The sequence below is a fragment of the Peromyscus eremicus genome, chromosome 7, assembly GCF_949786415.1.
Source record: "Peromyscus eremicus chromosome 7, PerEre_H2_v1, whole genome shotgun sequence".
In the NCBI taxonomy this organism is placed as follows: Eukaryota; Metazoa; Chordata; class Mammalia; order Rodentia; family Cricetidae; genus Peromyscus; species Peromyscus eremicus.
This window is the reverse complement of record NC_081422.1, coordinates 105417706-105434955: the sequence shown is the minus strand read 5'-3', so window position 1 is coordinate 105434955 and position 17250 is coordinate 105417706. Positions and strand designations below refer to the sequence as shown.

General features: G+C 42.2%; 1 protein-coding gene across 3 annotated transcripts in view; it reads left to right on the top strand.

Annotated features, from left to right (window-relative positions):
* The first annotated feature begins 217 nt into the window (after window positions 1–217).
* The window catches only part of Stac (SH3 and cysteine rich domain), a 121845-nt gene continuing 104812 nt past the window's right edge, over window positions 218–17250 (top strand). For 2 of the 3 annotated variants that reach the window (XM_059268800.1, XM_059268799.1), the window contains exon 1: window positions 218–368. In XM_059268800.1, the coding sequence (XP_059124783.1) occupies window positions 258–368 (111 nt within the window). In that variant the 5' untranslated portion in view covers window positions 218–257. The remainder of the gene's footprint in view (window positions 369–17250) is intronic. The other variant, XM_059268801.1, reaches the window with a different exon arrangement.

Below are 17250 nucleotides of genomic sequence, written 5' to 3'. Positions count from 1 at the left end.
GGGGGCCAGCCTGGGCCCACCCGCCTGCTGCGGTGGGCGGCAGTCACGACGCGCGCGATCTCGGGCGAGGTGGCCGCGGGCGCTGCGCGGGGCGGGGCGGAGGCCCGGGAGGTGGGCAGGACCCGGCCAGGCCAGGCCCCAGGGCGCACGCCGCTGCCTGGCGGGATGGACAACCCAGGGACCCGGCACTGAGGGAGCGCAAAGGCAAGCGAGCCTGCGGTTCCCTGCAGGAGCCCAACACCATTCCCGCCGCCACGATGATCCCTCCGAGTGGAGCCCGCGAGGACAGCAGGGACGGGCTGACCGGGGAGGCAACCGGCACAGAGCAGCCGCCCTCTCCTGCGTCCACCAGCAGCCTGGAATCCAAGGTACCGTGCGCCTGCCCTGGGGAAACACCAAGTCCCCTCTCCCTCTGTCACCTTTCCTTTGGGGTCCCGTGCCAGGGGAGCTGGGACACATCCCCAGTGACCTGGGACCAGCAGGACCCGTTGCTTCTCATGCTAAGCCAGCTACCCACAAATACAAACCTTTGCAGTGTTTCTGCCTTAGGAGCCCAGGCACTTCACCCTTACCCCTGTGCCCAGATGGCTTCCTTAGGCTGGATTGGGAGTTAGGATGATGCGTGCCCTAAACCTGCTTGTCTCCCCAGTGTGGGTGGGTACTGGTAGCTTCTGGGGACAGAAAGACAGACAGCCTGGGGATATTCCTTTAGAAAGCTTGGGTACTGAGCCCACAAAGTGTGCCTCATCCTAGGGTCTCAGGGACCCTTTGCTTACTAGGGTGCCTCCCTAACTTCAGATACCAAGAGTTTAAAGAAATACATGAGGCGAAGAGAAGTAACTGGGATTGTAAGAAAGTTAGTTTTCCCTTGGTAGAAGTTGCTACTCTGTAGAACTTAACACTTGTCATTTTAAGAGTCACACTAACACATATACACAAAACTAAGCCCGCAGCACGTCTTCTGTCACATTTATATTTCCTCTGAAACTTGCGTGGGTGCCAGGCACATGTTTGGAAAAATTGGAAGAGAACCAAGTAAAGCGTGGCTGCTTAACTGTGCAGAGCCAAATGGCAACCCCGCCGGGAAACTAAACCTCGTAAGATGGAGTTGCAGTTAGTTTCATAGAGTCCTTTAAGTGGAAGGCTCGTGGCAGTGCATGGGTCTTTGTGAGGACCTGGGGCATTGCGGGGGAGGGAGGGAGTGCTCCCTATGTCGCCTAGGGATGCCGGTTTAGAGGTCAGACAAGAGTGAGGACAAGTGGGACCCTGTGGTCCTGCTGTGCAACCTTGAATGGCATCACAGCTCAAGAGGTACTGGTGATGGGCGTGATGCTGGTACTGTGCACTTGCGGTGTCAATAGTTACCATCAGAGATGGCGGTCTAAGACCAAAATCTTTGCCCCAATTTAATTCCTGGCTATCTCATCTGGACACTAGTGGCAACTTCTCTAAAATCCAGTTGGAAAGGCAGACAAGACCATTTGAGGAAGAGGTTAAGATTACCTAACTCTATCCTGGTGCCTTGACAGACGTATCCTGTCCCTGTGTGAGCTAGGGAAGCGGGATCCACTACACTAGATGGTCCTTTCCAAAGTAGGTTTTCTGTGCATAGCACCTCTCTTCAACCTGGAACCCAATGGGACTCATTCTTGTCAACCATTGACCACCAGTCTTAGAGAGGCCAAGGGCTAACTACCATTTCAGAGGTGATCTGGAACTCTGTAGATGGCATAACTCAGAGCAAGAGTCAAAGTGTCTTGTAAACTTTGTATTGGGCCTGCCATCCTGGAATAGGTGTGTTCTAGAAAGGTCTTAGCCTTTGGGTAAAACAGCAGCATGATTCAAACACACAGCATGGGCTTGCTATTTATAAATGTCCTCATGTAAATCATTTGGCAAAGCAAAAGCCTTCTATGTAATGCCCGTAATTACCCACCAATTTATCCGGCTTACGATTTCAGATCTGTAGACGTCCATTTTTCTAAGTCATCTATGTGCCTGTTGTGTGTCTCAGTTTGCCACTGTGGTTTAGGCATCCTACTAGCCAGTGGACATGAGCTCTACAGAGCAGACTCTAAAAAACTAGATACCAAACAATGCTATTCCTAACTGGATCGAGGGGTTCACTTCCCTCAAAAGAGGTTGTCCTGCTGATGTGGAGGAGCAGTGGGGAGGGGCAGATGGCTTGGAACAGGAGCTGGTGAGACCATCAGTGTGCACAGTGAACATCGCTGGCCTTTAAGAGGCTCTAGACCCTAAAGAGAGCCTGCTGAGCCGGGCGGTGGTGGCGCACGCCTTTAATCCCAGCACTCAGGAGGCAGAGCCAGGTGGATCTCTGTGAGTTTGAGGCCAGCCTGGGCTATCAAGTGAGTTCCAGGAAAAGGCACAAGGCTACACAGAGAAGCCCTGTCTCAAAAAACCAGAGAGAGAGAGAGAGAGAGAGAGAGAGAGAGAGAGAGAGAGAGAGAGAGAGAGAGAGAGAGCCTGCTGGGAAGATGCAGGCAGAGCAGGGCTAGATGACTCTCTACTGAACTCTTCCAGGAAGCTCTTCCAGGTTGTGTGGGTCCAAATGTGCACATTCCAATACAAGCAAAAAGATTTCAAATACATCCCAAAAATGTCAAGTAAACTAAATGATGGACATGTTTATCAGCTATATTAAATTCCAGATCCATATATCAAAAATAGCACATGTACTCCATAATGTCATGCAATTACAATTAAAAACAAACAGTTAAACACATTTTTTAAAATATCATCAGGAAGATGCATAGTGGAGGTCCTACTGGGCATTGAAATTTCTCTGAGAAGACTTTTTGTTCATGTATTTGTTTAATTTCTCATCACACATATTTATTAATTTAATGTATGTGTGAACATGAGCTTGCTACAGTGTTTGTGTGGAGGCCAGAAGGCAACTTGCAGGAGTCAGGTCTCTCCTTCCACGATGTGGAACCCAGGGATCACACTCAGGTCGTCAGGCTTAAAGCAAGTGCTTTTATCCCCTGAGCCATTTCACTGGCCCTCAAAGACTTTTACAATTACTTTTAAGAGTTACATTTTAGCTGGCCATGGGCCTTTAATTGAGAAGCAGAAGCAGGAAGACTATAGCACGAGACCTGGTCTCAAGAAAGACAGAGACAGAGAGAAAGAGAATTTCTAAATATAAGAATAACAAGTACTAGCTATTTGAAAAGTCCACGGGAAAAATAAAGAAAAGAAAAAAACAACACCCATTGATTGACAGTCCAGAAGCAAGCTCAGACAGCGCTGTGTTCTCTGCCTTACCTGATTTCACCCATTTCTATGCTTACTTAGTGGCAATGGCAACAGTGAGTGTCCACTAAATTACTCCCTCTAGTCAGGTACAAGCCCAATCTTCAACTCTAGAAGACTCTACTGTTACATCCATTTCACAGATAGAGCAGTAGGAAGCTCTGGAAAGACAGGGGACCTACTCAAGGTCATGCATCTCCTTGAGTGGCAAGAGCAGGACATGAGCAACTGGACCTTGGAGTCAGGATTTTTGATCTTTACCTATCTCTTGTTCGTGCATTGCTTATATTGGCCCTTTCTCCTGACATCCTAGAGATCAGAACTTCACTGAGAGGTCACTGGCAACACATTGTGTCTTCCATATCCTCCTCCTCTTCCTCTTTTTCTTCATCCTCATCTATTCCTTTAGTCTAGGATTATGAACACATATCATCACACCTACTTATAGTCTTTTCATTATAGTTATTTATTTATTTATGTGTTTGTTTATGTGTTTATGTGTATGCACAAACTCTTGCAGGAGTGCACATACCATGGCATCTGTGTGAAGACCAGAGGACAACCTTTTGGAGTCAAGTCTGTCCTTCCACCACATGGGTTCTGGGGATCAAACTCAGATGGTCAGGCTTAGAAGCAAATGCTTTCATCCACTGAGCCATCTTGTCAACCCAGTCATGTCTTCTTAAGAAATGGGGCTGGGAGCCGGGTGGTGGTGGCACACGCCTTTAATCCCAGAACTCGGGAGGCAGAGCCAGGCGGATCTCTGTGAGTTCTAGGCCAGCCTGGTCTCCAAAGCGAGTTCTAGGAAAGGCACAAAGCTACACAGAGAAACCCTGTCTCAAAAAACCAAAAAAAAAAAAAAAAAGAAATGGGGCTGGGGAGGCAGTTTTATTAGTAAAGTGTTTGCCACACAAACATGAAGTCCCAAGTTTGATCCCCAAAACCTGCCTTCAAAAAGCTAAGCACAGTGGTGCCTGCTTGTAATCCTAAGTGCTAGGGAGGCAAAGCTCGAAGATCTGTAGATCTCGTGGGCCAGCCGGTCTAACCTACTTGGCATATTCTAGACCAATGAGAGACTCGGCCTCAAAAAGTATGATGGATAGCTCCTGAGAATGACACCTGAGGGTTTACTCTGGTTTCCACATGCAAGCACGCATATATACATTCACACACTTGTGTGTACATGTGCATGCACAAACATACATAGGCAGAAAAGGAAGAAATCAAGATCTGAAGATGTAGCTCAGTGGTGGAATGCTTGTCTAGCTTACTTAAGACCCTAAATTCAATCCACAGCACTTCAAAAACAAGTAAATAAACCAAGTCACATTGTTGTGAGAAATGATCAATGACAACTCTAATTTGCTCCTTTGTCCTTGTATTTGCTACTTCTCGCCCCAAAGTACATGTGTGGAAGTAATTAGGTGCATTATCTAAGAACCACCTGGAAAATGGTACACACCAGACCCTCTAGTCCAGAGGTTTATACAGCATCATGAGAAGCAAGCACATGCACACAGTACCTGAGTTTATAAAATACACAAAACACCACCAAACATGAAACAAGGGCACACAACATCTCTAGAAGTCCATTTTCTTTGCAGTTTCCCTGGAAAGCTAAATGATGGAGTGTTGAAATTAGTAACACTAGAGAACATTTATTCCAGGTATTTTAAAAATTGTATACTTGTTAGCCGGGCAGTGGTGGCGCACGCCTTTAATCCCAGCACTCGGGAGGCAGAGCCAGGCGGATCTCTGTGAGTTCAAGGCCAGCCTGGGCTACCAAGTGAGTTCCAGGAAAAGGCACAAAGCTACACAGAGAAACCCTGTCTCGAAAAACAAACAAACAAAAAAAAATTGTATCCTTGTATTGTGTCAAACTATTTATATGGAAAATTTCAACATTCGCAAAGAGAAATAAACAGTGTCAAGATCCATCATAGATCTGACGAGCTACCTTCCTTGGCTATTGGTTCATGGGCAGTAATGTTTGACACACTGTCCCATCACCAAGCCCTGTCCCCTTCCTGCCCCCCAGGACACAGGAGCATCTTAAAGAAAGTTCTGGGTCAGCAAATCCTTTTACCAGAAAATCTTTCAAGTTGCATATCTAAAAGATAAGGACTCTTTGGGTAAACCCAGGATCCCATTAGCATATACTACCGATGTTTTTGTCATTGGGGGTCAATAGAGTATTTTAGAGGCACAAAAACTGTGGGAAATCTGTGAGTAAAGAAACATTTAAGACCTCAACAGGCACGTGTGTTACCTGAGAAAAGCATGTGTACCTTATATAAGTTTCATGAGAACATAAGATATGGCCTTCAAGGCTCTGGTGCTCTCAAATTCTCTCTCTCTTCCCTCTCAGATAGGGCTCTAAAGAAGGACAGTAATTGCTGAGATGATGTAGCACAGAAAGTTAAATAGTTATTGGCTGTTGCCTATGCTCCTAGCTGAGAACCCAAGTCTTTCACTTTGGATCCCAGGATGATTTCTTCAGAGTCTCAGAGCCAGTTCCTGTAAGCACATGTAGTCATGAAGTTTAATGTAATTGTAATTTTTTTCTTTTCCATTAGTTGAGCTGAAAACACTGAAAGCCACTAATGTGTGGCCCATCCTCTATCTTTCCACTAACTGTTCCAGAAAGACCATAGCCTAGTTTAATTACAGAGTCCCAGACAGAGATCAATGAACCACAGGGAAAAAAAAAAAAAAAAAAACCTTGTCCCAGTAGCTGAATTTTTTTTCCCATTTGACTTGGTGACAGCATAGAAGTTTCCATACAAGGGTGGAATGTGAGATTTTCGGCCATCAGGGATGTGACCTAAGGTCTCATCTAGATGTTGCAAAAGGATCCTAGGCTTTGAAGTCAGATAGACAAAATTCCCAACCTCCTCCCAGTTGCCACTTTTCTGACTATAGGCAAGGTGGCTCACTATCTCCAAGCTTGGGTGTCATAGTTATAGCATCAGATGTCAACATAAACCCAGAGTCAGCTGGGAAGGAAAAAACCTCAGCTGAATAATTGCTCAGAGCTGAGTGGCCTGTGGCCATGTTTGTGAGGCATTATCTCAATTACTAATTGTCCCAGCCCACTATGCATGGTGCTATCCCTGGGCATGTGGGCCGTGGCTATATACAAGAAAGGAAGCTGAGCAAGCCAGAGGAAGCAATCCAGTAAGCAATGTTCCTCCATGGTCTCTGATTCAGTTCCTTCTCTGGCTTCCCTTGGTGGTAGACAAGAAATTCAATTTCAACTCAAAGGAAGAGGATGAAGCAAAATATATTCAAATCACTAGGGAAGCCAGGACAGGCATAAGCTCCTAAGCTGAACCCCAGGTATCAACTACGTTTTTCAGTGCTTCTTCAATCGTTGGACTGTTCTAGACTCTAAGAATTATTGAATTCCAAAAGAACAACACTCATGTCCTCTATCACATCCCTCCCACTCCAGCCAAGAGGGAAGGGTTTGTATCTTTTGTCTTCACCTTTCCTACTGAACCAAAGAAATGGCTTTGGCAAAGGCAGCCTTCTTATAGTTCTCCATGTTGCTAAATAATTTAAAACATTACTCAGAAGCAGCTAGTTTTATGAACTGACTCTATCCCTATTTATGTTACTTCCATGCATAGAAAAATAGAAGGTATTCTATGCAGACAGCTGGAAAATCAAAATAATTTAAATAAGGAAAATATGCACATCCCATATCCACCCAGAGATAAGAATTGTTCGATGTTTTTGCTCTATTTCTTTCAAGTACATTTCCCTTCTTGGATTGATACACACTGAAAATAAAATTGGAAGATACTTTCTCACACATGCATTATACCTTTTCTTCCACCTGCTCTTTCCGGACACACTTTCCCATCCTCTGAAGTCATCGGTATAATATTCCATTTATCCCATTTCCTTGCTCAACTACTTTGATTTTATCAGCTCCATTTGCTTTTCACATCTAGGTTCTTTCCCAGCTTTCACACATTTGAAAAATATTAAAACCTGCATCCTGATGCATAAACATTGCATATATTTGCTATTCGATCCATTTCATGAGAATTTCCTGGGCCTGTGCATTTTATTCTCATTGTTACCGGGATCTTGAGAACTCCTCTGTCAGCCTTTCCATTGTAACAAACTTTTCATTCAAATATAACATCCCAATAAAAGTTGCAAACAAGATTATAGCTCAATGAATTTTTTAAAAAAGCCCTCTTGGTTGTGGCTAACCACTACAAAAGTCACAAAATAGAATGTGTCTCACACTAGAAAATCCCATATCCTGCATGCACCCTTCTAGTCACCGCCTCTCAAAAATGAGCAATTTCCTCACTCCTAACTAAGTAAATTATTTTTGTTTGTTTTGGAAATTTTGACCAATGCATCTGTCAATGTGGACCACTTAATCACTTGGTTCTTCTTCTCTACAATATGTTGGGCCACTTCAGCAGCCATGTTTCACTTTTACTGTCGTGTATTATCCATTGTGAGAGTAGGGCATGATTGTTTACCCACTTTCCTGATGAGAGCTATTTGGGTGGTCTCTTTTGTCTGGGTGCTCAAAGCAGTTCCGCTGTGATCATTCTTGTATATACCCTCTGTGATGTATAGGAAGTAATCTGTTAGGCTTATACCTATGAGCAGTCTTGTTGATCATAGTGGTATATATGCATATGTAGATATTGTATTGCAGTCAATACACAACAAGCCAGCAACATGCAACAGTTCAGTCCCTCAGCACTCCCAGCACTCAGTATCATCTGTCTGTCTGATGTTTTAACTGTGCCATAGGTGATTATTAGCACCACAAAATATTTTAATTTATAAAATCCTCAATGGCCAATAAAACCACTGGGTTTTCACATGGTTATTGGCATATATATATATATATATGTCTTATTTACTTTCCTTTTAGACTGACTTCCTTTTTGTTGGAGTCCTTTATATATTCTGGATATGAAAAAGAGATAGATGGTAATGCATACATTTTCTCATACTCTGAAAAATGCCTCTTTGGCTTAGCAGAAATTATTCTCTGTATCTGTCTCTGTCTCTGTCTCTCTTTCACACTGTGTCTGTCTGTGTGGATGTTTGGATGTAGAGGCCAAAGGATCTCTGGAGTCATTCCTCAGCTACTATCCACCTTTTTAAAACATTTTTGAAACTATACTGTAATTGCATCATTTCCCCTTTCCTTTTCTGCCCTCCAAACCCTCCTTGCTAACTGTCTCATTCATGGTCTTTTTACATGAATTATAATTACAAGCATATATGTGTATATACATTGTAGAGCCAAGCCCTGATACGTCTATAACACAACTCCTGTACCTAAGGCTCAGGAATCATTGCAGAAGAGGGACAGAAAGATCATAACGGCCAGAGGACCAGGGTGAGGTGGTGAGGTTGTGTCTCCTAGGAACGTCAGAAGCTGCACTGATCAAGTCTCATCAACATGACTGCTTAAACATGAGCTGAACAAGAACAACACCAATAAACATGTTAACACAGATAGAGAAAGCTCAAGAGACCTCAGTCCTACACAAAGAACTGCACACAACTAAGGAATGCTGAGAGCAGAAGAAACAGTCTCCGCCCAGAGAAGAGGCTACCTTTATTTTTTAGAAGACAGGTCTCTCACTAGCTTGACCCTCACCGTGCAGGCTAAGCTGGCTGGCCAGTGAGCCTCACGGATCTCCCTATCACTGCTTTCCCAAGGCTGGGTTTACGAGTCTCGCACCACCCCACTGTGTTTATAGGTTTGTTTGCTTGTTTGTTTTGAGTGGATGCTGGGCATGGAACTCAGGTCCCTATGCTTTAAAGACTGAGTCATCTTCCCAGCTCCTCTTAACAGAAAGTCTTAGTCTCACATGGTCCAGTTTGGTAATCTTCCTCTTCATGCGTGTGCTTGCTCAGAATCATGATGATGTTCTCCATGGCCAATCCAAGAAATGTTATCCACACAGCTTTCACAGCTAGATTAAAATCTATTGATGGCTTCTTTGTTGGTATGATGTAAAGTACAGATCAAGACTTGGTGATGGATGTACTACCACCTATGCCCTGAGCAGTTCAACTGTGCATATGAAATGGTCACATCTTTGCCCAAGTATGGCACTGTCTCAAGCGTCAGGGCTCCATTATCATTGAGGTCTCTGGTTTTGGTAGACTGAGCCCTGCTTCTTTGATATTCAGTCTCCTTTATCAAACTGACTTGTGGAGGGACACTTTTGGCTCTTCACATTTTATAATGAATTCTAGAATCACAAAACTACTTGCTAGGATTTTGATGGGGATTGAAAAAAATCGGTAATACCTAATATTTATAATATGCAGTTTTCCAGTAAAATCTCCCACTCCTGAGTTCCAAGTCCTCAGGCTACCATTAACTGCGAAATGAATTTGTTAATTTTCCAATTTGGGGATTCCTAGAACCAACTTGTTTTAACATAAATTTGAGCCTCAAGTCTATGTGGGCAAATCTGTGATAATGGCCTCCCTGGGAAATATTTTTTAATCAACTTTGCCTGCCTCAAGTCTAAGCTAAGATTTCTTCCCCATCATCCTGAGTTGAGAAGAAGTTTGCTTCGAGTTCAACTTTCTTTTCTTCGTTTATCCTCCAAAGAACAATTATCAAAACCCATCACTCCAGATTTGTTTTTACTGTGACGTGCTGATTCAAATCTTGACACAAATTAGAGTCACTGGGGAAGAGGGAACCTCATTTGATGAATTACCTCCATCAGCTTGACCTATGGGAAAGTCTGTGTGGCATTTTTTTGATTAATGATTGATGTGAGAGAACCCAGTCTACTACGGATAGTGCCACCCCTGGGCAAGTAGTCCTTGATTATATAATAAAGCAGGCTGAACAACCACTGGAAGCAAGCCAGTAAGTAGCATTCCTCCATAACCTCTCTTTCAGTTACAGCTTCCATGTTCCTTCCTTGAGTGACTACCTTAGCTTTCTTTCATAATGGACTGTGGAACTGTAAGCCAAAACCAGAATGTATGATAAAACACAGATCATAAAATTTACCATTTTAAGCGTGCAGTTGGTGCCATCATGTGTATTCACATGGTTGTGTAACCATCACCACCCATCAATCTCTAAAACTTTCCTCATTGAAAATGCTACACTTGGTCAACAATGGTAACCTAGCATCCACCTCCCCCTAGGCTCTCAGTAAACACAACAATTCTACTCATTTTCCTTATAAATTCAGCTGTTGTGGCTATTCTGACTATCTTGTGTAATGTTGACCCTTTTGTGAATAGCATATTTCTCTTACATGATGCCATCAAGGTTCCTCAATGTTGTGTCTTGTGAAAATTCCCTTTTATTGAGGGCTGAATAATATTCTATTTTTAACACACATGCATACATTTTATTTATTCTTGTATTAATATGACTTATGTTACATTGACCTTTTGACTAGCATTCATAATGCTGCTCTGAGATGGCACAGACAGAATCTGCTCCAATTCTTCCATTCTTCTTCTTTATACAACCAGAAATGGAATTGCTGGAACAAATAGGAACTTCATGCTTTGCTCGCTAAGGGATCGTCGTATCATTTTCTATATCATTTTAGTTCCTTCCCAGGAGTACACAGCAAAGCCAGTTTCTCTAGATCTAGTTGTTGTGGATGATCTTAATGGTTTTAAAGGAACATTCTGCTGTGATATCAACTTTTGTTTCCTTAATGTCTGGCCATCCTCAGCATCCTTCCTTGTTTTCATAAGTCATTTACATCTATTCTTTGGGAAAAGATCTAGTAAGCACTTTTTTTTTTTTTTTACTTGGACTGGTGGTTTCTGTACTGGCGTATCTGGTATCACATCCTTTGAAATCAGCATGCTGGTGAATGCCTGAAAACCAGCACTCAGGAAGCAGAGGTAGGAAGCTGACTACATTCAACCTCAGCCTGATATGAGGAAGGAAGGAAGGAAGGAAGGAAGGAAGGAAGGAAGGAAGGAAGGAAGGAAGGTCAGACAAGCAAATTGGAAGGACAAAAATAGCATTGATTTTTATTACTGTTCTAATTACATATATTCTCTAGAGGGGATATTTTTTCACATCATTCTGTTATTTGTCTTTTTTCTCCTTTGTGAATGATCAGTTCATGCCCTTGTCCATTTTTTTTCAGCCTGCATATACATTTCCTATTTGTTCTTAAAGTTCTCTATCCACACTGAAGCAGTGGTCTTTCTTATGCACTTCAGACATTGTCTCACACTGCCGTTTATTTTTCAGTTTTGTTTATAACATTTCAACATAGATTTATTTTTATCATATAAACATGCTTCAAGTTTAGCTATGTGTTCTTTTCATTTATATTTAAGAAAGTCTCCATAATTTTGAGAACAGAAAAATATTAATCTATATTTCTATATTTCTCTGTATCATTACCATACAAAGCTTATTTTTAACACTTTATTAACTATCTTGGATTTGTATCATTCATTGTAAGGTATGAAATAATTCTAAATTTCCCAAATGATTAGTCAGTATCTTAAAACCATTTGCTGAATGATTTATTCTTTTCTCAATGAATTAAAATGGTACATTTATTATGTAATAAATGGTAATATGTACTGGATTATTTTTGGAATCATCTGTTCTATTCTGATGACTTTAAAATGTATCCTTTCATTCTGCCCTGCACATACTTTAAAATGGGCTTTGATGGGTGCTGGGGAGATTGCTTGGTGGCTAAGAGCACTTGCTGTTCTTCCAGAGGACCTGAGATCAGGTCCCAGCACCCACGTTTGGCAGCTCACAACCATCTGTAACTCCAGCTCCAGGGCATCTGACACACTCTTCTAATTTCCAAAGCATCATCACATGCTTTTAGTCACATACACACATGCACACAGACACATACACAAGGATAAAAATTAAAAAGCTAAAATAGACGTTGATAGATGATAAGAGAAGTGCCATCCTGGGGTTTTTAGTAAGTTATCTGCACTTGCCTTTTTGTTTTTCTACCAAGTTATACAAATACCATCTTTTTTTTTTCTTTGCAGTTTTAGGACCTACACATACTAGGCAAATGTTCTACCACTGAGCTATATTCTCATTCCAAAAATAACGCTTTGGCTAAAATATTCTTTATGGGAAAATATTTAAAATCCTTTCTTGTTTTTTTTTTAAATAAACCACATGTGATCACTATTTATAGGCACCCTGGCATGTCACAGTTCACCAGAACTCCTTATCCTGCCTGACCACATCTTAGTACATTAAAGAACTGATAAAGAGAGAAGGGGATAGATATGTGTACTCACATTTAAATATTATGTGATATATCTATATCTATATACACATTGAAGTTGCATATCACAAAGTAACTCATGAATACATACAATTTAGATGTTTTACATATCAGTTAAACTTTATTTTAAATAAACTTTATTTTTAAAAAGCTAAAAAATATTTAAAGAATCCTAATATTTTTAAAGTAATTGTGCAATATGTCTATTAGTGTCTTAGTGAAATATTCACAGTAAGGAGATTTTTATCCAGGAATGTAATGTATTTATTTAGTTTTGAAATGGTTTTATGCCTTTCAGAAATTATTGGAAATTTTATATATATTCTAATGAATCTCTCTCAGCCATTCCCTTGGCACGTGTTTGGTTCCAGAACACAGTACCAGAAACTGAGCAGTGACTTTGCAAATGTCAGAAAGGTACTTCTCATTGCTGTGAAGTAGGGATGTCCAGGGTAAGAGCAAAGGCAGATCTGGTGAGGCTGTTTCCTGGTTTTGACATGGTGCCTTCTAAATGCCTCCCTGTTGGAGGGAGGGAAGGCCAGTTCTGGGGACCTCTTTTATGAGAACACTAGTCCTTTCTTAAGAATTCACTTCCAGTTCTGTTCTCATCTTCCCGAAGTCTTGCCTCTTCCTACCATCCCATCAATACCTAGGCTTTAGCAAGTGACCCAGGAGAGGACACGGGCCTTAACAGCCCAGCACTGAGCATTTCATACTCTGAGTTAGCATTAGGAACCATTGCTTGTATTTTCTATAGCTGGTGCATAGGGAATTCATTTTTACACACTTCTTTAATCTAAGATCTTTTAGATTCCATTTCTTGATTTCTTTCTTAAGTATGTGTATGTGTGTGAGACTGAATGTGTGTATGTGCACATATGAGTGCAGGTTCCTGTGGAGACAAGAAAATGGTATCAAATACTCTGGAACTGGAATTACAGGTGGCTGCCAGCCACCATGTGGATGCTGGGAACTGAATCTGGGTCCTCTGCAAGAGCAGCCAGTGCTCTTAACTGCTGAGCCATCTCATTAGCCAAGATTCCATTTCGTATTCGTTAATGAACACACTAAAAATAGCCAACCTGTGCATGAAATGGTGCTCACATCTCTAAGCATGAAGTAAACGAAGAAATAAAACCCCAACACAATGTCAAAACCTAAGGATGACTATTGACATAAAGACAGGAAGCAATAAACACTGGTAAGGAAGTACACCAAGAGAACCCTCTTGTGCACTCTCAGGAATGAGATGGGTACAATCACTGTGAAAAATACCATGAAGGTCCCATTGCTGCAGGATCTGACAAGCTCACTTCTGGGTATATGCACAAAGGTAACAAAGTCACCACCTTGGAAATGTATCTGTGCTCCCATGTTCATGGCCAGATATGGTCACAACAGTCAGTAGGTGGATAATGAGACGGAGAGATGTATGAACACACAAGCATGTGTATGCACACACACACACTTTTACACATATGTGTAAATAATAAAATATTGTTCAGTCTTTAAGAAGGATATGTATTGCCGTAACATGAATGAATCTAGAGGACATTGTGTCAAGTGAAGAAAAACAGTGCATGATCTCATGCTATTTCAATGAAGAAGAGGAGGGGAGTGGAAGGGAGAGAGGGGAGAGAAGAGGAAGAGGAGGGGCAGTGAGTGGATCAGCATGGGGTTGATGGGAAGAAGAAACAGATGCAGGTCAGATTGTACCGTGGAACAGACATGAGGAATACAGCAAAGGAAGGGATGCCATGTTAGGGATTTCTCTTGAAGTAAGAAGATTTTCCTTGTTACACCAAAGAAGCAAGTGTGAAATTGGCTTCACTAGAGGAGACACTTGACTGTCCTATCATATAGCACTGTGTTGCAAACTCAAATATCCACAAAGGAATTTACTTAAGAAAATAAACAAGGCTTGTGTAGATGTCTTGGTTAAAGCTCTCGCTGAGGAAGTGTGAGAATGGCATCTTAGAGCCCCAGGTCCCACATTAAAGCCTAGTGGGCATAGCAACCTGCCGGCAGTTCTAGTGCTCAGACAAAGGGACCTCCAGGGCAAGCTAGCTAGCTATATTGTGACCTATCCGTGAGCTCTCTCAGGTTTAACTGGGAGACCCTGTCTCAGTGAATAAGGTAGAGAGCAATCAAAGAAGATAGGAGACAGAAATCTTGGACCTCCACATGCAAGCACACATATAGACCTGCACACACAGATGTGCACACACACGTGCAAACATGCACAACAAACACACACACACACACACACACACACACACACACACACAGAATGAGAGAGAGGAGAGGAGAGGATAAACAAACAATAGAATGCTGTGTTTCTGACTGGTCCGGAGCCATGGGCTCTGGAGTCAGACATTGTGTTCAGTTCTCGCTGTACCTCTGGGATGCCAGCTAACAGCTCCTCCTTTTCCAGAGCTCTACTGTATTTTCTGTAAAGTGAACCTATAACACCTCCCACAGCACTGCCATTAGAGTCAAGGCAATTAGTGGATGCTGAGTGCCTGGGATCTGCTCAGGAGTGGATATTTGTATGAGGTCGTTATAATAGCTATGATCATAATGTGACCTGGAGCTACAGCCCTCTTTTTAAAGGGCCAGGTAAGTGCAGTTGTTAGGGAAATTACAACTCCCCGAGTACAGTGACTATTACTAGAGGCATCAGGCTCATACATGACCTATTTACAGAGTCACTGAAGTTTTCAGTGTCTTGTAGCTGGTACCGAGGGATGGCCTTAACTCTCCTGATATCCCTAGCCACTCTGGAAACTTCTGCAGATCAGGAATTCCATTTGAGAAAAAAGTATTGGTTACTATGCAAGTTCAATTCTCAAGGCCAATCAGCTTCCAGCTAAGTCATCCCATTGGATCCCTCTCATGCAAACCACACACTCCCCATCATGTTAACAATTAAGCCAATAGGGTCTTTGTTTTAGAGACAGATCATATGCCTGGCCTACTGAGAATTTCCATCAGGACCAGGTATGGAATTGTTTCAGGCACTTAAGTCATCAAGGGACTGTTTTGGGCCCTTTGGCCTTTTTATCTGGTGGGTTATATTAATAGATATCCTGAAATATTAAATTCTTTTTATGTTCTTGGCACAAAAACTTGGCCACAGGGTTTTCTTTTAATAAATTTCAGTAGTGTGATTGCCAATGCGCTATTATTTTTGAATCTACATACATATGAGAGATTATTTCCTTATCTGTTGCCTGGTGCTCTTGGTCACGTTTCATTTTTAAGGATGTGCCAAACTTAAAAAAAATTGATTTTGGAGGAAGGCCATGGATGCTTTGGGTTTTCTTTATAGAACTCTTGATAGGGCCTAAAATTGCCCTCCTCTCTGCATGAATGTTTGGAGGAAAACAGCTTCCAGTGATGTCTAAACCTAGCATCCATCTCAAAATAAAAGGTAAAGACACTCTTCTGGTATTATCATTATTTTATTATTATTTATTAGTATTATTATTTAAAAATCCAAATTGGCTTCAGTCAAACTTAAGTTTTTGCCAGAAGATTGCATTGCATTTGAATCTTCGTAACATCTATGGACAGCTGCAGGAACTTCCCCCAAGCCTATTTCACTTTAGCTCAAGAAGGAGCCCTGTTGGCATCCACCCTGGGAACACCCTTTGTGCAGTTCTCTGTTTTTATATGAATTGGTCCCTCAGGTCTAGATCTAAAGCTGGAAGCAGTCAACACCACTGCTCAGACCACTACCGTAGGGAAAGAATGGACCCTTCTCCCCCAAGACCTCCTACCCTGGGTTCCATCCTGTCATTCACAATGACACTATCTAATCCTTTTTTTTTTCTGGTTTTCAAGACAGGGTTTTTCTGTGTGGCTTTGGTGCTTGTCCTGGATCTTGCTCTGTAGACCAGGCTGGCCTTGAACTCATGGAGATCTGCCTGGCTCTGCCTTCTGAGTGCTGGGAGTAAAGGCATGCACCACCACTGCCCAGTGACACTGTCTAATCTTAATGCTTGTTCCTTCCATCTCTACCCACCCTTCATATTCTGTCCTCTACCTCAACACTGTGTTTAGCCCACACCCCTCTCTTCCTCCAAGTCCTTCTAGATTTACTGGGATAGCTCTTATCTGTTCTTGCATTTTCAACCAATTGAACATTCCTAATTCTGCATATCCAATCGGGCCAACTTTCTTTGGAGCTCTAGACCATACATATATCCACTGCTCTTTGGACAACTTCTTGAGACCTGTATCTTAAATCAATTCATATTCAACTAAAATCATTATTCCCTACTCAAATGTCACCCCAGTTTTTATGTGGCCAACCATAGATATTCTTCATCCACATCATCAGCCAGGCTAGAAAGCAAGATTGTCTTGAGGAAGTCAAAGCAAAGACAGACTATTTGACAAGTAACAGGAAACAAGAGGTCTCTTGATTCTTAATAAGTGCTGTCCTATGACTTAAAATGAGGCATATGCATGTGACCTGGTCATAATGTTCCCTCTCAGCTAGTTTTTGGTCAGGGTCTTCTTCTCAGATTAGGAGCAGCTGTGGCTATAGAACAAAGGATTGAAGTAAGATACAAGACAAATAGAGAAGAAGGGCCCTGTGGTACTCAGAGGGTCAGGGAATGCCGCTGCTCTCTTGTCTTCCAAAATACCTTCAAAGCAGCATGTGCCCTTGACAATAACACACATCCCTCCT